Here is a 21,322-nt window from a genome sequence, read left to right as displayed (position 1 = left end):
TATAAAGTTAGTACAGAGTGATCAAAATCAGAAGATTGCCTTACAAATTGTCACTTAATTTCATTGGACTATTAATGATAAGAACAAAGAACTTAGAACTTAAAGAGAATGGTGTCAAACAGAAACTGTGAATATAAACAGCAGAAATTAGAAAATGTAATAATACTCAATTAACGTATCCTTTGTCTATTGTCTAGGCTGGTGGTAGTTCTGTTTGCACTGTGGTAACAATTATTTACTTCTACTGTATAGAGGGTTATTTGTTTTTAAATGATATACCATTTACACTGCTGGTATGCCAATGATTTCCCATACAAGCTATTTACAAGATATTTAATCATGTTTGTTTCGAAGTGATGCTATGATAATCTTAAGTCATGTGGCAAGTCAGAGTTTCACGTGGGAACATGGCTTTCTTGAATGATGTTTTAAAATAGTACATACTCCAGATAAATGTCCATTTTGAACAGGGATCCCGTTAAACAGATCCCTGAGGAGCTTCAGACATGTCTGACATACCAGTGACTTTGCCTCTGGTCTCAGGGGTCAAGCAACATCAGCCTCTCATCATGGGCCAGATAGACAGGCCGTATCAAGCAAGGCGTTATTACATATTGCCTTGTAGGGAAGTGTCACATTAAAACAGGTCAGAGGTGGGGTTAGCATTCCAGACATGAATGCAATGTAATGCAAGCCTCTCTCAAGATTCAACAAAAGTCTATGTGCCTCCACCCACAACCATACAAATACAAGCCCATTTTGAGGATAAATATGGATTTATTCCAATGACCAGTTTCTTTTTCACAAACTGTGTATTCTCTTAGGTGGAAATATCATTCATTAAAAATATATGATATAGTTTTATTTTATCCTTAATATTTACTCAAATATTAGTTGTTTTATTATTTACTGCCTAAAAATGTATGAGATTTGTTTCCATCAGAATAACAGAAGAATAACTCAGCTCATACCAGACCTTAAAGAGTGTTACTGCCAGAAGATAATTATGTATCAATAACAGTATTACAAAAATGTGGCTCGTACTACAGAGTCCGAGTTGAGAGGGATAAAGAAGCATTAAAGGGCTACTGCTTCTGTAATAAAAGAGAACATTAAAAAGGAAACACTTTTGTTGTAGTGTCTTCAATTTGAGAATTTTGGAAATGACTCTGGGACACTGAGGCAGAATTCCTGGCTCAGTTGTGTGTGCATCTTGTAGTAGCACCAGTGGAAGTAGTAATTGTACAGGATGTGTGTAGGAGAGAGAGAGAGAGAGAGAGAGAGAGAGAGAGAGAGAGTATACAGTACCTGCAGGTAATTATGAGCATGTTGCCAGCATGATGCAGGTGTGTTTCTCCTTCAGGAAACAGCTGTGGAGCTCCCTCCTGCAGACCTGCAGGAAACACAAACACAGTGCAGACCTTCAGTGACAGAGCACTACCACAACCACCCTTATAGCTCACATTTTACGAACAACCATAATAGTTATGAGTAAGAAATCTTAAACTCTAGTTTTAGACTAATACCTGTCCTGCAAACGTATGTGTTATCAGTTAAACTGTGTGGAAAGAAAATTGGAAAACACCAAAATGGGAAGGATTCCATGTTTTTATTCCTTTTTAAAAAATGGTACAATGTAGTAGTTGTTGAAAGACACTTCTTCAAAAAAGAACCACTATTTAGAATGAGTTCTCTAAATCATGTCTGTTTTCTCAGGGCTCCTGTGTGGTTCTGCCCTGATTAAGTGTTATACAAGTGTACTTCCACTCCTATGTGGAGAGCGAAGTTCCAGCTCAGTAGAGTCCAGTCTGATCTTGTCAGGGCTGCTTTAAGCTGGAAACAATCAGTGACATTCAAAGAGTCTTGTGTGGAATGATGTTTAGATTTTAAAGTGAGCATGCAATATTTCACAGGATTTATGAGAGGATTACAATTAACTGGACCTTATAGCACAATATTAGCTTTTTCGTTCAGCACTGTGTTGGACTGTCCTTGCTTGCACTTTTGTAGTGTCTGGTAATTCAGCACTGTGCCTATGGTTTTTCAGTTCACGCTCAGGTGAAATGTATGAACAGATGAGGCCCATTGTAGCACTGTGAGCAGAAGCATACGGGCTTGAAATCTCTGCATGTTTTTCAAAATGAACTTATTCCTTTTGAATATATGTTAAATGAGGCCTAGCGTGTGTGTGTGTGTGTGTGTGTGTGTGTGTGTGTGTGTGTGTGTGTGTGTGTGTGTATGTGTGTGTGTGTGTGCATGCATGATTGCATGAAGACACACCAAAAAAATACAGAGGAAGAACATGTGTGCAGATGTGCCCCCACTACAGTGAGGTCAACCCTGTCAGCACGTGTGCTCTCAAAACTGGAGCGAACCTGGCAGATTCAGATGAGTCTGAGCAGTGTCCTCAAACACTTCCTCCAGATCACTCAGTCACTTCAGCCACAACTACCTTACATAACTCCCCACTCCCCCTTTTTAAAGCTAATGGAGCTTTTTATTGAGCACTGACCTTGTGTGGTCTCTGATGTGCGCTATTATTACTATTGTGGGGACAGGACTGAATGATTTTTGGACCAAAGGGTTATTGTTGTGAGGCCAGTTCAAGCTGAGAAAGTGGGACTCAGCATAGGAAGGGCTGGGGTCCTATCTGCTGCCCAGAACAGGTGGCTGTCTTTTCATATGTAATTTCATTCTTTTCATTCTACTTCAAAAATAAAATAATGCAGGTGAGTTAAGTTAAAATATAAAGGCCCCTAAAAACTATTAAAAGAAATTTAGAGCCCTGTAAACTGTGAACGCTTAATAAACAATATTATTTTCATTTTTGACAGAGGGTGGTGGTTGTGGGGAGGAGTACCAGTCTTTTAGATTTGAAAAAATCCAGATGTTGTGTTCTTATATTGTGGTAAATCAGTCCTATGCTTTGGTAAAAAGCTGAAACAGATATCTGAAAACAGATTTACAAAAATCCCAATCGTGCATAATGAGGTATACTGGAGTATATTGGAGTGGGAAATTGACATTTGGTATCACAACAGTCTTAGACTATTAATGGTTTCTTTTTTCTTTATCGTTCCAATCTAGAGACAGCGAACAGCGAAGACTTCTGATTACATAGCCCACTTTTTTTTCTTGAGGAACATTTGAACTTGGTCAGCTGCATATAAAAACGATTCACACTGGAGAACGACCATTGGGAGATAAGCAACAAGCTCCTTTGCCAATAGCACATTTCATTTAGACTGTTGAGTTTAGACACTCTTTAAAAAGTGACATATGACAACATTAATGTTTTGCTCACCCTCCCATACTGCACGGTGACATGGTTTCAAACAAAGCCTCCCTCCCCCCATGCACTTCTTACTGCACAATATAACACGGGCATCCTTGGGGCATTAAGAAACACATTATATATGTGTAGGTCAACATAAACCACACAACTGTGCTATACTATGTCAGATGTCATCAAACCCAGACTTGGACCCAGGATTCAGGCTGGAATTTAAAAATAATCTGGTGGTATGACACTACAGCTGTAAATGCTAATGCACCTAACTGTCCAGGTGTAGTGTCATACCGGCTGGCCATTTTAAAACCATGGCTTAGAATCTGGATAAAAGGAATTAAAAATCTCTGCACTATGCCTAGCTGCACACATAAAAACCAGCAGAGCCAGACTCATTGAAATGGCATCTGTGCCTGTTAGAAAGAAGTGAATACTGGTCTAAGAAACCCTTGTTACATAGGGCTAACTCACCATCCACAAAGAAATCCATCTTCATGCTCTTCTCCCCTAGCTCATTGTTGGTGCTGCAGGTGTAGACTCCTGACACATTAGCTGTCACAACCAAGGTGCTTATGGTCTGCATAAATAAATAAACAAATATCTGGTTAGAAATTACTTATCAAAGTTTCAGTAAATGCTACCTATTGGTCTAATCTGAACCTGGCCATTTTCCACTCACCAGTCCTCACATTAACAGAAGGATACATCTTGAGATTTTAAGGCCAAGACACTGCTGAGAGCACAACGCTGAATGACTGCCTGAGTTTCATGCCACTTCCTGATGCACATTTACAATGCCACACTTGATCCCATCACCATTCAAGTGGAAGCCAGTTAATAGCCATAGCGTATCTATTAATAAGGCTGAATTTTTACAAGGGACCAGACGTAAGAGTTCAGCTTTCCTTTCTTTTCCAAATACGATATGTTTTCAGAGCTATCCAATTAAATATGGGGCCTTTACATCAAAGGTAAGGTACATAAAGTGTCACTCCTAGTTTTTCAATGTGAATTTCCTGGCTTTCTCAAGCTATTGTTTTTCAGTCCTGTTATATTTGACATCTAGAATGTATATTCAACATTTTTATCTAGAAACAATTGCATTTTCATGCTTTTTTTGTCAGACAGCTCATGTTGCGCAAGACCTGAAAGAGTTAGATTCCATCCCTAAGCCCTAAGGGTTTTCTTTGCGTTAATTTTATTCCAAAAGACCAGAAAATGATCCAGGAAAGCTTACAGTGATCTGCCCTCAACAGATAAGTTGTTCAGACATTTACCCATAGGAATAAACCTTTAGATAAATCCTTGAATTCTATGGGCACATATCTCTATCACTTGTTGTAGCTAAAAGAAAATATTGCCCCATTAACTTGCCCAGGCTTTTGTAATAATCCTTACTTTCACCTGCTCCATGAAGTCTAACGTGAACTCTCTTTTTTGACTCAAGCCTTGAGTGAAATATCAATAAAAATATAGATGAATGATTCAAGTGGTACTTTGTCTTTTGCAGTGACCCATCCCTCTCAGGGGAAAAATGGGGCCAAAACAGGTAAAAATCACATATCATTACAGAATTGTCACAGTACTTTAAATCATGTATAGGGGAATGCAACATTTGAAAACGTGTGCTTCATTAATTATATGATGAGAATTGTGTTGATAACAAAGTTTCTAAAGATATATTTGCCTCTTCTATAAGGTAATAAAAGCAATGGATCAATTAACATATAATGGGCAATTCTATTATTTTATTTAATTTTTAAAGAAAGAGTAAAATGATGCCGTAAGAAAATTACTGTAACTTAGGGACATCTGAAAATCAAAATAACAGACACTCTATAACAATGCTTGGATAACTTTGACTAATATGTTTGCAGTATTTAAGCAGGTGTATTCTTTCTCTCTGTGTTCCATACGGTTATATTTTAGGGTACATCTGATTTAGATTTGATCTGTCTCTGGCTCTGAATTCATTTCTTCTTCACAAGAAAAATTTTCAAGGTAAAACTCAGTCACAATTATTATTATTATTATTATTATTAATTATTATTACTATTATTAAATTAAAAATTAAAAATAAAATATTGCCATATTGGTAATTCCTAGATATAAGCACCTTGATTTTGCCTTTTAACACCTCAGTCCTTGTGACAATTTCATTGATGACATTAGATGGGAAAAGGGAGTTTGGTTCCATGTTGCTTTGGACAATATCTGGAACACGGTAATGTCTGCACCTAAAAGGAAGAAAAAAATAATGTAAATTCACAAGAAACAAGCAAAGCCAAAAAACAAAGTAAAATGATCACAGTATAGCTTTTTCCATCTCCGACAACTAAAATAAACAGCCAGAAATCATCTGTTTTTACTTATGTCATTCACGATTGTTCACATTTTGCCACTAACCCCAATATTTAGGGCACCAAGAAATGTCTGTGTTCTCCCTGTGTCTGTGTGGGTTTCCTCCGGGTGCTCCGGTTTCCTCCCACAGCCCAAAAACACACGTTGGTAGGTGGACTGGCAACTCAAAAGTGTCCGTAGGTGTGAGCATGTGAGTGAATGTGTGTGTCTGTGTTGTCCTGAGAAGGACTGGCGCCCCCTCCAGGGTGTATTCACTTCTTGTGCCCAATGATTCCAGGTAGGCTCTGGACCCACCGACCCTGAACTGGATAAGGGTTACAGATAATGAATGAATTAATGTAATGCTGACTCACTTTGTGAGTTTAGGGCTGGGATCACATGGCTGCCACAGCCAGGTGATGTTAGGCGTTGGGTATCCATAGGCAGTACAGGTGAGTTTGTGCCTTTGGCCATGTCTGTAGGTTTGAGGGACTAAAAAAGGGATCACTTCTTCAGCGATCGTTGGCTTCACTGTGAAAACACACAGAAACATTAGAGTGTACTGATGTAATAAAAAATATATATAAATAATAAAAAATAAATACAAATAAAACCCAGAGTGAAGAATTAAGTGAAGAACAAACATTAAAAATAAAAGAGCAGAGAGAGAGAGAGAGAGAGAGAGAGAGAGAGAGAGAGCTGAAGACGAATTTGAGGTCTTCATGAAAGTAGTTTGATGTTACCCAGAATTTGTGAAATTTATTTCCATTGTTTGTGACTTTAAGTTGTTTTAGGATTGTAATGACGTGTGTTAATGGTACAATGTATGAATCTTTTTTAAAAGCAGAGGAGAGTTAATTAGGCTTCTCTGGCCTTATGAACTGGCCTTAAGGTGAGGTGCACACTGTGCCATTGTCAGGACAGATTCTAATGCACTACAGTTTGTGTGCTATAAATTGCTCTGTTTGTTCAATAAGCCTGCAATTGAGTTCAGTGGAGGCAGTGAAGTCCAATGGAGGCTGAGTGCAGTGTGCGGTACCGGAGTCCCACACATCTTTAAAACTCCTCCAAAGACTCTAATCAACTCCAGCTGGGCTTGATACGTTAATACTGTCTGCGAAACATCATTCAGAAATTCCTCCTGTAGTAGCTACCTGCAGTTATGACCAGGGGACCGTGCATTTAAGGCTGAATAAAAAAGACAAACATGTTCACAACCTCTCTGTGCTCTTAATCATGTATACCTTTGACATATACTGTGAAGCTGAGGTTTGTCTGAAGCCCGTTCTCCTGGTTTGAGAGGATGATTGTGAAGATACCAGCATCTTTTGGCTCCACTTCTTTGATGGTGAGGTTATAACCCACTGTCTCATAGCATCTGGAGTCTGTGATGGGGTTGCCATCCTTGTACCTAAAGAAAAAAATCACCATAGGAATTTACAAAGGATATCAGCTTTTATTATTAATACTGTATTATGGAACGCCAATCAATTCTTAGAAGTCTGAGCAGTTTATGTGTAAAGAGGCAGAAAAAGGTGGTTTTATTTAAGAGTAATTTTAGGACCTTACCAATCAATTTTGTCAGGTAGCGGCAGTGCATTGACCCGGGGCGCAAGCACCAACGTTCTTCCTTCTACAGCGCTGATAGGCTCTTTACGATGACCTCTGCTCACATTCAGGAATGGATGCTCTACAAAAATTCATTGAAAATTTTACATTCCAATGCTGTGCTGCTAACGTAATGACTGAGAGCAGTAGTACAGCATGTGTCCTTCCTTTACTCACCAATGACAGTGATCTTAACTTCAGCATGTTTCACAGTTCTTCCAACTGTTGCTGTGCACTTGTAGGTGCCCTTGTCCTCCATGGTAACATTAGGTATTTCTAGTACATTTGTGAATGATGTCAATGTGGCAGTTTTTTTGACCTTGTGAAGTTTATGAGGGCGACTGATCTGGAGCGCAGAAAAAGAAATGTGTTTATGGTTATTGCTCTAGACACAGCTACATAAATACTAACAATACAAGATTAATTTTGCTTAAGTTTCTAAGTACAATTTTAAATGGCAAGAGTTGCAGTTTTAATTCTATTTTACATGATCAAGTACAATGTCTTAAGTTTTAAATGGGGGCATTTAGTTTATATATACAGACCAATCAGAAGCAAGCAAAATCTGTACTGTGTACTTTAAAACAACCACAACTAATCTACTGGTACTCTACATTCAGTGTTCAAATTTAAAACCTGATTTTCATGACCTTCTTGGTTCTAAAAAACAGGCATGGACCTTAATTTTAGAAAATGCTATTTAAAAAGCAATATTTATCTTTCTCTGAATCATTCAGTTATGAATATAAGAAGACTAAATGTCCAGACACCAAACCTATACATTAATGAATGTGATTCAGCTTTCTTGGAATGGAAGAAGGAGACCGTATAATCAGCTTCCAAGATTAAACTTTGGAGGAGTTTACACAATGCATGAAAAAAATAAACATGCTTTTACCTGATTTTTTTTTTTTTTTTTTTTGAAAAACAAAAATCACGTCTCCAGAAAAAATGTGGAAGCTCTTTTAAAGGTAAAGGGCAGAAAGCCTTGATACTGACAATGCAATATTACTTGACCTACTGGGCCTCCTTTGTAATTTAGCACATATTTATAAGACTAAACTTTGGAGGAGTTTACAAAATGCATAAAAAAAAAACTGGATACTGAAAAGGTGATATTATTTTCATTTGTTGGGCCTTCTTTGTAATTTATAATTTAATACATTTTCTTCTGTTTTAATAAAAAGTATATGAATAATGTAAAGGCAGTTTGAACTGTCATAAATAAATTGTAGTGTTTTCCACAGTCCTACAAAAAAGTTCTAAAACTCACAGGTTTCTTCTGGAATTCCCAATTGAATACAACCCTGCCATTATAATCAGTGTCTCCTGAGCAATTGAGGACAAGGGTGTCTCCAACCAGGATTCTTTGGTGCTCTGTAGTTATGTGAACTTCATCCAGATAAGTAGCTGGGCACAAAACAGAAGAAAAGACAATGTCACAACACAGAAGGATGAGATTTCAGGGCTGAAGACTGTAATATTTGGAAAACAATTTTGAGTTGAACATCACTCACATATTTGGTTTAGATGGAGAACTAAGGCATTAGTAACTTTCTGTTTAAGGATTAAAATATGCTAAACACCTAAAGTATGATGTGAGCCCTTGGTGTCCCAGAGATTATTATAGACCTAAATTATTACATTATTACTATATTATTATGAGAGAAAGTTGCAAACAGACAGGTCAGCTTACTAACAGCTGATTTGAGATGTGCATGTTCATTAATGACACTCTTCATTAATTCATTAATCACTCACTACGCCGTATAGGAATGAAGGTTGACATGATTTGCCTGCCGTCCACATTGGTGACACATGAAATAAAGCTGTAGCTGTCATATGGTCCTATAGGCATCTGGAAGCCTACTTTTGGGTCCCACACAACACCTTCCTTTATTGATAGTAACATGGGAGGACTCTGAAAGACAGAAAAATGGTATATTTTTACTTTAATCAATTCATAGGTAGTTCCAGTGTCAGGGTCTTCCACTGAAAAACAATTACTTACTAATCACTTCAACCTTAGGGTCTTTGAGTATTTTTCCATAAAAATATATGTAAAACAAAATGTTGGATTGCAAATTATGATTAAAACAAGTCTTTTGTATTTTACTGCTTTTCTTTGTTTCATGATGTTAGGAAATGTTAGGAAGGAAGGATGTAGGCAAGATGAATGCAGCAGATGTTCCAGTAGCAGGAAGGTCCCACATCTATCTGTGCCATCTAACGGAGGAGTTTGTGTTCACAGCAAAACATCGTGGGACACAGCTAGAACCAATACCCAGCACAAATCTCAAATCCATTCATTGGAAAATGCATTTAATCAACCCCCTGACCTCTTTTACCTAACTTATTTTTCCTACCTGTGTTTCTTACATATAATGAATGGGACATAATAATAGCTTAGTATTTCTATTCTGGGATGGAGCAGGGCAATTTACAAACACTTTCCTGTTCTTACAGGATGGAGACAGGATGACTCCTTGGTCCACCCTGAGCTTCCCAGAGCCTTTGCCACTGTCCCTGTACACATCCGCATACTTCAGGGAGGTTTTGAAGAGAGTGAGGACATGAGAACCCCAACCAGTTCCATGGCCCCATCAAACACCTCCTCAGTGATTTTAAAGTCTTCAAGTTTTCTACTGAAGATAGTCCATAGTGCATGAGATACTCTACAAATCATGAAATCCAACTCCCTTCCGTATTGGCCCAAGATGGAGGAAGAAATGTCCTACAAACTGTTAAAAAGAATTCTACAAATGTATCCAAATGTCGGAATAATAAAGTCAGAAATGTTCAGAGTGGTGATGATAGGAACCATATATCCTAATATTAAAATGCTTAGAAAAGCAAGCTTGCAAGATGTGATTTCAAGAAAAGGTCAGGAATACATGGGCCGATGCCTGAGGCACTGTTGGTAACAGTGTTAAAAATAAATATGGTCAAATATAAGGTCAAAATTTTACATGAACGACCTTATAACCAAAGTGCTATACATCTAAACAATAGAAATATTTATGCATTCAAATAAACAAAACTATAATAAACAATGATCTTCAATATATACATCTTCAATCATGATATATACATACATACATAAATACATAGCAATCCCATGTTTCATTAATCTCCAAATTCCACTACAAAAAATTCAACCCTATATCATTTGATTTATAAATTTGATTATATATTAATTCAATTATTCTTTTTTTTAAATATGTGGCATTCTCCTTTAAAATACAGAACCCTGAAACAACTGAACCCAATACAATTAAAAAAACAAAAATAAATAAATTAATAATAAATAAATAAAAATAAAATATGTGAATGAAATACTCACTGTTTGCAGAATAACATTATGTAAAGGAGATGTTGTTCTGCAAGGGACAACCAGTGTTTTATCTTCTTTGTACATATACAAGAGTTTCATATCTTCGGTTTCCACAAATGGCTGGTTATGATCTGTGGACCAAATAAGCATCTTAATGTAAAAGCTCAATATGTGCTCAAAGATTATCATAGATTCCTTCAGTTCCAAGCAAGCATTGCAATCATTCTCTCTGATTCGTTTTATGATACTGATGAATTAACATAATGCTTTTGTAAGTACTTGCTCTGTAGTGGAGTAATAAGATATCCCAGACTATGTGACTTAAACCAGCACATTACGGCGAGAACAGAAACAGATCTCAGATCAGACAGTAGGTTCCGTGTAATGGTTATGTGGTGAGATTAGTTTAGTACAACAAGCACAGATTCTGTACTGATTACCAAAACACATTTCTACCGTATCTGTATATTAGATGTTCAAGTCTATTGCAAATTTGCCTTTTTTGTGAAAAGACTATTGATGTGTATAACTCCCTATGTGACATTTTGGGAAGTCTCTGCTGTAAGTCCAGTCACAAGTCAAGTGCTGCATGGAGTGACTGGAAAAGCAGAAGTCCAAGTTAGGAAATAATAGCCAACTAACAAGGCTTACGACGCAATCACACTCCACTTTCGCCTCCCAGAAGTCCAGCCCTGCATGAATGCCTTCCTTTCTCTACCCCTTTGTGTCCCTGTCCCTGGACAGCTGAGCTCCATCCGTCTGACCTGGTATATTAAATCTCTCCTCTGTGTGCAATCACAGTCGTGTTATTACAAATTGGCCTCACTGCCTGGTCTGTTGATTTATGGCTTTGTAGGAGCCTCAGTGAAGTGAACTATGAAGCCAGTCAACTTTCCTCCCCCTCCTTTTTTGTCTCAGAATTTTCCATAGGCGTAGAGTGCTTCCAGGTTCACACAGAAGAACATCAGATTTCTCACTGAACATGTCTCGGCCCTTGTGATTGGAAGAAGCAATTTATAAATAAAACGTATTATTATACTTTTTATTATCCTCACCCGGTCTAAATAACCTCTTTTCATCTCCAATCTTATTTTTAACATTGTCACTTAGTAATAAATTATATTCTCCACACTTGCTGTATCAGTTTTACTCCTTTTAACTTTCCCACATAATCACTGGTCCCCCACTGTGATTGGATAACAAAATAAGAAAAGTTAATTTGAATCCATGTATTTTTAGATTAGGCAATATATTTTTTTAATAATAAATAATAATATTATATTTAAATATTACCTAACCATACAATGTCAGAAGAAGCACATTCTACATGTTCAACTAAAGGTACAGAACGTTGATGTGCACCTTCAAAGGTACAACAGTGCTACTTAGAGTACAAATTATTGTACAACTGTGTTCCCTAATTAAATGGTACCGAAGGCATAACCTTGAGATTACCACCTCAGTGACAGTGAAAGGTTCCACTTTAGTGAAAGCGTTTCTGAAAGTGTATAACCCAATTTACATACCACTGACAAACACATAAGTGGAGCTCTTATATTTATTGGAGTTCTGGTGGCTGCAGGTGTACAGGCCGGTGTCACTGGGCTTGAGGTTGTGTATCATCAGTTTACTGCAGTTCTCCTCCTCAGAATCGCTCTCCATACATTTATCAATTTTCACACCTTCAGAGGTCAGGCTCCTATTGGGCAGCCTCCACTCCACTTTGGTGGATGCCCTAATCAAGAGAGTGTAGAAAGGAATAATAATTATCATAGGTAACATAGTTAAACCAAGTCACTATAAAGTTAGTATAGAGTGATCAAAATCAGAAGAATGCCTTACAAATTGTTACTTAATTTCATTGGACGATTAATGATAAGAATAAAGAACTTAGAACTTAAAGAGAATGGTGTCAAACAGAAACTGTGAATATAAACAGCAGAAATTAGAAAATGTAATAATGCTCAATTAACGTATCCTTTGTCTATTGTCTAGGCTGGTGGTAGTTCTGTTTGCACTGTGGTAACATTTATTTACTTCTACCGTATAGAGGGTTATTTGTTTTTAAATGATATACCATTTACACTGCTGGTATGCCAATGATTTCCCATACAAGCTATTTACAAGATATTTAATCATGTTTGTTTCGAAGTGATGCTATGATAATCTTAAGTCATGTGGCAAGTCAGAGTTTCACGTGGGAACATGGCTTTCTTGAATGATGTTTTAAAATAGTGCATACTCCAGATAAATGTCCATTTTGAACAGGGATCCCGTTAAACAGATCCCTGAGGAGCTTCAGACATGTCTGACATACCAGTGGCTTTGCCTCTGGTCTCAGGGGTCAAGCAACATCAGCCTCTCATCATGGGCCAGATAGAGAGGCCGTATCAAGCGAGGCATTTATTACATATTGCCTTGTAGGGAAGTGACACATTAAAACATGTTGGAGGCGGGTTAGCATTCCGGACATGGTTCCAATGTGATGCAAGCCTCTTTCAATATTCAGTAAATGTCTATGTTCCTAGTCGTTATATATCCCCCACCTCCACCCACACACATAAATACGCAAACAAATTTTGAGGATAAATATGGAACTCCAATGACTGGTTTGTTGTTCACTTCCTTGGGTGGAAATACCATTCATTACAAAAGATATATATATATTCTTACATGGAAATGAAGAAAGTATCTGTATTAACACCAGCTTTACTCACTTTTATGAGGAAATCTGACTGTGCACATTCTCTGAAGAACTGCACTCACATGGGTATTTCTTAAGGCTAAATCTTCATTTCATCATAAATCATAAATATTTTTTTCTTCTTTTTGTCATTGTACAACATGAAATGTTTCTTCCACATTTAACCCATCTGTGGCAGCGAACACACACACTAGTGGCTGTGAACAAACACCCAAAGGGCGGGCAGCCATGCCCAGCACCCGGGGAGCGTTTGGGGGTTTAGTGCCTTGCTCAAGGTCACTTCAGCCATGGATGTCTTGGGGATCGAACTTGCAACTTTCTGGTACCACGCCCAGTCCTCTAACCATTAGACAAAGGTTGCTTAAAATATCTCATATATGTATAATCATTTACAATAACCAAGTCAAAACCCATGAAATGTCAGAGGAAAGTAAAGTGAAACATATTTGTTAACCAATTCCAAGTTCACAGAGTAAAACATTTTGGAACAATGACACATAAAGACACCCGACATGTTTAACGTTTACATTTATAAATGATTTAAAAGAAAAAAAAAGAACTGGGCTGTAAATGAAAGCAATGATTCTTATTATAGCTTTATATTATCCTTAATATTTACTCAAATACTAGTTGTTTTATTATTTACTGCCTAAAAATGTATGAGATTTGTTTGCATCAGAATAACAGAAGAATAACTCAGCTCATACCCAGACCTTACAGAGTGTTAGTGCCAGAAGATAATTATGTATCAATAACAATATTACAAAAATGTGGCTCGTACTACAGAGTCCGAGTTGAGAGAGATAAAGAAGCATTAAAAGGCTACAGCTTCTGTAATAAAAGAGAACATTAAAAAGGAAACACTTTTGTTGTGAATTCCTGGCTCAGTTGTGTGTGCATCTTGTAGTAGCACCAGTGGAAGTAGTAATTGTACAGGATGTGTGTAGGAGAGAGAGAAAGAGAGAGAGAGAGAGAGTATACAGTACCTGCAGGTGATTATGAGCATGTTGCCAACATGCTGCAGGTGTGATTCTCCTTTAGGAAACAGCTGTGGAGCTCCCTCCTGCAGACCTGCAGGAAACACAAACACAGTGCAGACCTTCAGTGACAGAGCACTACCACAGCCACCCTTATAGCTCACATTTTACGAACAACCATAATGGTTATGAGTATGAAATCTCACCTGTCCTGCAAACGTATGTGGAATGATGTCTAGATTTTAAAGTGAGCATTTCACAGGATTTATGAGAGGATTTCACTTAACTGGACCTTTTAGCACAATATTTGCTTTTTCGTTCAGCACTGTGTTGGAGTGTCCTTGCTTGCATTTTTGTAGTGTCTGGTAATTCAGCACTGTGCCTATGGTTTTTCAGTTCACGCTCAGGTGAAATGTATGAACAGATGAGGCCCATTGTAGCACTGTGAGCAGAAGCATACGGGCTTGAAATCTCTGCATGTTTTTAAAAATGAACTTATTCCTTTTGAATATCTGTTAAATGAGGCCTAGCGTGTGTGTGTGTGTGTGTGTGTGTGTGTGTGTGTGTGTGTGTGTGTGCATGCATGACTGCATGAAGACACACCAAAAAAATAACGAGGAAGAACATGTGTGCAGATGTGCCCCCACTACAGTGAGGTCAACCCTGTCAGCACATGTGCTCTCAAAACTGGAGCGAACCTGGCAGATTCAGATGAGTCTGAGCAGTGTCCTCAAACACTTCCTCCAGATCACTCAGTCACTTCGGCCACAACTACCTTACATAACTCCCCACTCCCCCTTTTTAAAGCTAATGGAGCTTTTCATTGAGCACTGACCTTGTGTGGTCTCCGATGTGCGCTATTATTACTATTGTGGGGACAGGACTGAAACATTTTTGGACCAAAGGATTATTGTTGTGAGGCCAGTTCAAGCTGCTGAGGGGTGGAGAGAGTGGGACTCAACATAGGAAGCGCTGGGGTCCTCCCTGCTGCCCAGAATGGGTGACGGTCATTTCATATGTGATTTCCTTCTTTTGATTCTACTCCCCAAACAGCCTGTGTTTGGTAGCTCATGTTGCTGAGTAAAAGGCACTTATTAGCCATTTATAAATGCAGTAGTTTGGGGGTGATATACAAAAGAGGACACAACTGCATACGATAGATAGATAGATAGATACTTTATTGATCCCCAGGGGAAATTCAAGAAAAAGGCACGATGTGACATTTATAGCATGGGACATGTTTATTTTAATTAAACAACGCTTCAATTAGAGTGAAACAGACCTATTCATAACCTCTTTCTGCCTCTCCTGTTATCTCAAGTGTCATCAACAGACACCTGCAAACACATCCAGAAAACAAAGCAAATATTCTCAGTGTAGTGGGAAATTATGGAAACACATGAAAGCACAGCTGTATGGACTTGCCCCACTGATGTTGCTACTTAATATGAACTTCCTCCCAGTATGCTATAATATCATTGTTATTTTACAGTCCAAGGTTTGTTAGGGGAGGCGGATGTCTCATCCTTTATTTATACAACGTCCACACCTCACTCAGCTGGATACTGCCCCTTTGCACAGAACCCTTCACTAGTCCCGATCTTCTTCACTCTCTGAGATTCTAGTGTCTCAATTGTTTTTGCAGTTTGAGTGAACTATTGATCTTAAGTATAAAAAAAATGACTTAAAAATTCACAATTTATTTTAGATATTTCCAAACCATTTGCTGCTCTCCGTTCCATTTGCGGTCGAAAACCCCTCTAATGTGTTTACAAAGCTCTGTGTCAGTAAATGGGTAAAAAAAAAAAACTATCTCAGTCCGATACGCTAGGCTTTCTCTCTCTCTCTCTCTCTCTCTCTCTCTCTCTCTCTCTGCACATGGCAGAGCAAAGACAACTTAAGAGTATTCACACAAAACCTTGTGCTCCGTGGCCAATTGTTTTCCTTCTTCTTAGCTATAACAAGGGTTGGGAACAATACTGGAAAATGAAGATGGGGACCTGCATCCACTGAACTAGTGAGAAACACATCGCTTATAATTCAAAAACCCTTGTTGCTATCGTCACAGCTGGCCTGACCAGTGGAGGCATCCAACTACATTTAAAAAGACTTCTTTCTCATAAAAGCCCATCATCTTTGTCTCTCTTACACCCCCACCTGCCCCTGACTCCTGCCCAGTGCTGACCTCTACAAGTCATTTCGCCCCCTCTCCAACAGCTGTGTGCTGCATTCCTTCAGAACAGAGCATGAAAAATGCCAAAAATTGAGCTCACTGTGGCGCTTTAGGGGCCTGGGATGTGGTTTCAATTAAAGCCCATTATAACTACAGGGCAGGCATGAAGATATGGGGAAGGTGGTGCTGGCTGTATTTAGTGAGCTTGGTTGAACTCCAGCACTGGTCATTAAAACGCAATGATGTGAGAGGAGACTGGTTCAGGTACCCGTTCCTGCTGCAGAGCCACACAATACTAAAGGAAACTCTCTCAAGAATAGTCTCCCACTGGGTCCCACATAGTGTAGTTCTTAAAGAGAACATTCAGTAAAAAATGAAAAGAAACACAATTTCTTACTAAAGATGTAATATGGTTGCCATAATTATTACATATCTGCCTGATATAAATATAAGCTCTAACTGTAATTATGTTAAACAGTCATTATCTTTTAAAATCTTATGTCTACATCATTTAGATTGATGCAAATATCTAAATAAAAGAAAACAGGAAACAAATGTATTGAGACTTAAGTATCTCGTGTCACTGTTTTACAGCACTGGGCACCTGAAAAAAATCTATAAAAAGCTATTATATACAATCCAGCTCTACCACCTACAATAGGCAAGTCTCTGTTCCCAAAGTGGAAAGAACATGGCATCAAAACTTTCAGAACTTGTTTAAAAATAGTTTTCTTAAATCTACAGTCCGTTTAAGCAAAATGTTTCCTAACATGTCTCATATATATAATAGATGTAGAACATGTACTGGTTCAATTATGCATGTGTTCTGGAGCTTTAGTAAATTAAAATACTTTTGGAAAGATATACACAACTTGACTGTTAAGGCTCTGGAAATACAAATAGATTTTACACCGATACCTGTTTGGTACTGATCTGGATAGGATCTTGGACCCTATTCGTGCTAATAGGCTTGGGATGATATCATATATAGCAAAGAAATGCATCTTACTTAACTGGAATCAACAAAGGCCTCAAACTTTCAATTGGTTCAGAAAAATCTTGATAGAAACACTGCAACTGGAACAACGAACTCTTATATTAAGAGATAAAGAAGATGTCTTCCAAAATATATTGGAACCTCTAATGAAATTACTTTATAATCCGCACTGGGACTCTATGCTGACATTATGTATTTATTTATTTTTCTTTTTGTTTATTTGCCTGTATGTTTATTTGTTCTTAATTATTTTTGAGTTGTTAAAGTAGGAAATAATAAATAAATAATGGAAAAAAAGCTATTATGTTATATTATATAAAAATACATATGTAAATAAATAAATAAATAAAATTAATGTGTTTAACCCTTTCTGAATCTCTCCTCTAGGCAGTCAAGTATTATATGAGGTTATCTTCCTAAACCTATTTCAAGTGTGCTTTTTGACACATGTCATGTTGTCAACAGATAACTATCTTACAGTATCAAAAAGACACATATATAAATTACATAGCAAACAGTAGATTTTTGGCTTCTGTAAAAACTACAAAAACTTTGCTCACCGAATATGTAGCCTACTATGTTATGTATTTGATAAAAAAATAGATTTTTCACTTAATTATAGACTTCGTGTTGTCACTGTTACAAACTGTGGTCTGAACTGTGGTCAAGCAAAATCACAGGAAATATCTGATTTGAAACAAATGTATGTGCCTTTAGGACATATTTTCCATTAATTGAAACCAAGTGATAATCTTTAAACAAATCACAGACAGAAATAGTATCCATGTTGTTTGCCAAACCATTACTGTAATCCAACAACAATCTCAGTGTTAAGTATTATTATAGATCCCCAGAGCATCGCTTAACTATAGCCAGACTGAGAACTGACTGACGGAGAAAGTTAGAATACAATTCCAAGGTACTACACATCAGCAGTGGTTGTAGGGTTACGGTTAGGGTTAGTCATGAACTGTCTGTACATGATGAGGAAGTCCCATCACAGCCCTGAAAGTGTTGGGCATAATATGCGGAATTCCCTTCTCTAGCTGTTGGTACAGAACTCCCTGTGCTTCCCGTCCATTTTCCCTGTGATACACCATGCCCGTAAAGCCCTCTCAGTGGAGGAAATCTTTTTTGGGGGCAAAAAAAAAAAAACAATAAAGAACCATGGTTCCTTCAACCTTGATGCTAGGTCCATAACAATGCAAATATTTAGAACAAAAGATTTATAAACAAAGCGGGATTTCAATAAAATACTGACTATGAGCAATAAGCTGTATGGCAAGGTTATTATTCATTCATTTATTATCTGTAACCCTTATCCAATTCAGGGTCGCGGTGGGTCCAGAGCCTACCTGGAATCATTGGGCGCAAGGCGGGAATACACCCTGGAGGGGGCACCAGTCCTTCACAGGGCAACACAGACACACACACACATTCACACCTACGGACACTTTTGAGTCGCCAGTCCACCTACCAACGTGTGTTTTTGGACTGGGGGAGGAAACCGGAGCACCCGGAGGACACCCACGCGGACACGGGGAGAACACACCTACTCCTCACAGACAGTCACCCGGAGCGGGAATCGAACCCACAACCTCCAGGTCCCTGGAGCTGTGTGACTGCGACACTACCTGCTGCGCCACCGTGCCGCCCAAGGTTATTATTTATTTATATATTTTTATTTTTATTATTTTTTTTTTAATCTTTCAAATCCTTGAGGGGACACTTAGACTCTCCATCTGAGAGCACATATTTTACTTCTTTTCTTATATTCACATGATATATTCTGGTTTGCTTTCTGTTTTTAGTATTTCACAGTGTGTAATCTGGGGATCCAGGTTTTCACAACGTCTAGACGACAATATTACTAACGCACAAGGCCTTTTGAGCTCAAGCTGATTTACAAGCACAATGGTAAAGTCAAGACAAGACTTGTGAACACCTGCCAAAACAGGAGGCTGCTACTGCATCTCCTAGTGTGAGGCCTGCTTCTCACATGCAAGAGAATACTCATATTCTTGCTTATCCTTCTGCCAAGTTGCAAGGTTAAGACAACAGCCAAGGAGAACAGGGTTTTTATTAGCTTGAAGATTGGTCCTCAGAGATTAAGGAATTGCCTGCCTCAAGGTTCTTAATAGAATGCAGGCAATAAGCACAAAAAAAGGTTAAATTGGGTGGCCAATTCAGTCAGGTTTTACGACTTATATAACATGGTATTAAAAGGGGTCTCTGTAGACTAACAAAACATTACAAAGATCCTTCATAAGAACAACAGAATCCCATAACCTCACACCATATGTTACAAATCTCAGTGGGATTTGTGCTGCAGTTCAAACATCCTTTTGAAGGAGAGTCGCATGAAATTGCAATATAATGGTGGATGAAAATGCATTACCACCAATGTATAAACTAAACTGCTTATCAAACATAAGGAGAATGAATTTAACACTGGTATCATTTTTCAGTAATAAAGGCAATTACAAAAAGGCATGTGTACGAATTATGAAGATGTTTTCACTAGTCTAAAGCATTAACTCTCCAACATTTTCAGTTGTTCAGTACACTGGGAGGTTGGAGGGGGAAGTAAATTGCCAACATTAACAACTCTGCTAATATTTCACAAATAGAAAGCACAGTTTTAGCATTGGCAGCAACTTCTCTGTGAGCAAGAAAATGACTGTGTGTGTGTGTGTGTGTGTGTGTGTGTGCATGCTCACGCTCCACTCCTTCGCTGACGGATAATCGTGCTTTCAACTTGGCTGACCCCTACCTACTGTACGCCTCTCAGGCTTCAATAATGCGCCATCACAGCCCAGTGTGGACCCACACACACACATTAAAAGAAAAAAGGACACTGGCTTTTTACATATTGCCCAAGCCCAAAGCCCTGTGCTTCTAAAGTGAATCTAAATCTCATGTTGAGCTATGCAATAAAAAAACCCTTGTAGGTATGGTAACATATGAGAAGGAATAATATTCCTCATTTATATGCAATATAAGAATACAGAAAGATTTACAAGGGTTTACAATATCTGAATCTATCTTTTATCTATAACCAATATCAGCTTTCAACGTTCTGAATAGTCTGAATGCATCACACTTTGACCTACGCTAAATAAGGTCTCATACTATTGCCACCTCTTTAGTCACAAAAGACTCTGTGCTGAGCCTGACTCTTAAGGAGGGAGTTTTGATGAATCAACCAGTGAGAATTCTGCTCCCCAGTGGACTAGCCCACAGCATATTATAGCAAGTAACAAATTAGACAGAATTATGACTTTGCAAATCCATTACTTAACAATGCAATAAATATCCTCATGGTGGCAATGTAAATGTGGAAAGTGAATTGGTCGTTGTGGGCCAGTTGAATGGCCCCCAAGGTTTCCCGATCTGACCCCCTTAGACTTTTATCTTTGGGGTCATCTGAAGGCAATTGTCTATGCTGTGAAGATACGAGATGTGCAGAACCTGAAACTACGTATACTGGAAGCCTGTGCTAGCATTTCTCCTGCGGTGTTGTTATCAGTGTGTGAAGAGTGGGAGAAGAGGGTTGCATTGACAATCCAACACAATGGGCAGCACTTTGAACACATTTTATAAGTGGTCAGAAACTTGTAAATAACTCATGAAAGAATTAAGTTACGTTAAAACCAAGCCCACCTTTGTTTTTCTTGTGAAATTCCCAATAAGTTTGATGTGTCACATAACCCTCTTCCCATTGAAAAAACAAAAGTTGGATCCAAAATGGCCGACTTCAAAATGGCTATCATGGTCACCACCCATCTCGAAAAGTTTCCCCCCTCCCATATACTAATGTGTCACAAACAGGAAGTTGATATCACCAACCATTCCCATTTTATTAAGGTGTATTCATATAAATGGCCCACCCTGTAAAAT

At 38.1% G+C, this 21,322-nt stretch overlaps 1 protein-coding gene across 1 annotated transcript in view; it reads right to left on the bottom strand.

Annotated features, from left to right (window-relative positions):
* kdrl (kinase insert domain receptor like) overlaps positions 1 to 21,322 on the bottom strand; it is a 59,184-nt gene that overhangs the window by 34,923 nt on the left and 2,939 nt on the right. Inside the window, exons 2-13 of the mRNA XM_066649054.1 lie at positions 14,262 to 14,346; positions 12,098 to 12,306; positions 10,581 to 10,702; positions 8,999 to 9,158; positions 8,511 to 8,647; positions 7,415 to 7,583; positions 7,199 to 7,319; positions 6,874 to 7,040; positions 6,004 to 6,160; positions 5,406 to 5,526; positions 3,761 to 3,866; positions 1,309 to 1,393 (exon numbers count right to left, since the gene is read on the bottom strand). Coding sequence (XP_066505151.1) covers positions 1,309 to 1,393; positions 3,761 to 3,866; positions 5,406 to 5,526; positions 6,004 to 6,160; positions 6,874 to 7,040; positions 7,199 to 7,319; positions 7,415 to 7,583; positions 8,511 to 8,647; positions 8,999 to 9,158; positions 10,581 to 10,702; positions 12,098 to 12,306; positions 14,262 to 14,346 — 1,639 coding nt within the window. The remainder of the gene's footprint in view (positions 1 to 1,308; positions 1,394 to 3,760; positions 3,867 to 5,405; positions 5,527 to 6,003; positions 6,161 to 6,873; positions 7,041 to 7,198; positions 7,320 to 7,414; positions 7,584 to 8,510; positions 8,648 to 8,998; positions 9,159 to 10,580; positions 10,703 to 12,097; positions 12,307 to 14,261; positions 14,347 to 21,322) is intronic.

Source organism: Hoplias malabaricus, chromosome 17 (assembly GCF_029633855.1).
Source record: "Hoplias malabaricus isolate fHopMal1 chromosome 17, fHopMal1.hap1, whole genome shotgun sequence".
In the NCBI taxonomy this organism is placed as follows: Eukaryota; Metazoa; Chordata; class Actinopteri; order Characiformes; family Erythrinidae; genus Hoplias; species Hoplias malabaricus.
This window is presented reverse-complemented; position numbering and strand designations above follow the sequence as displayed.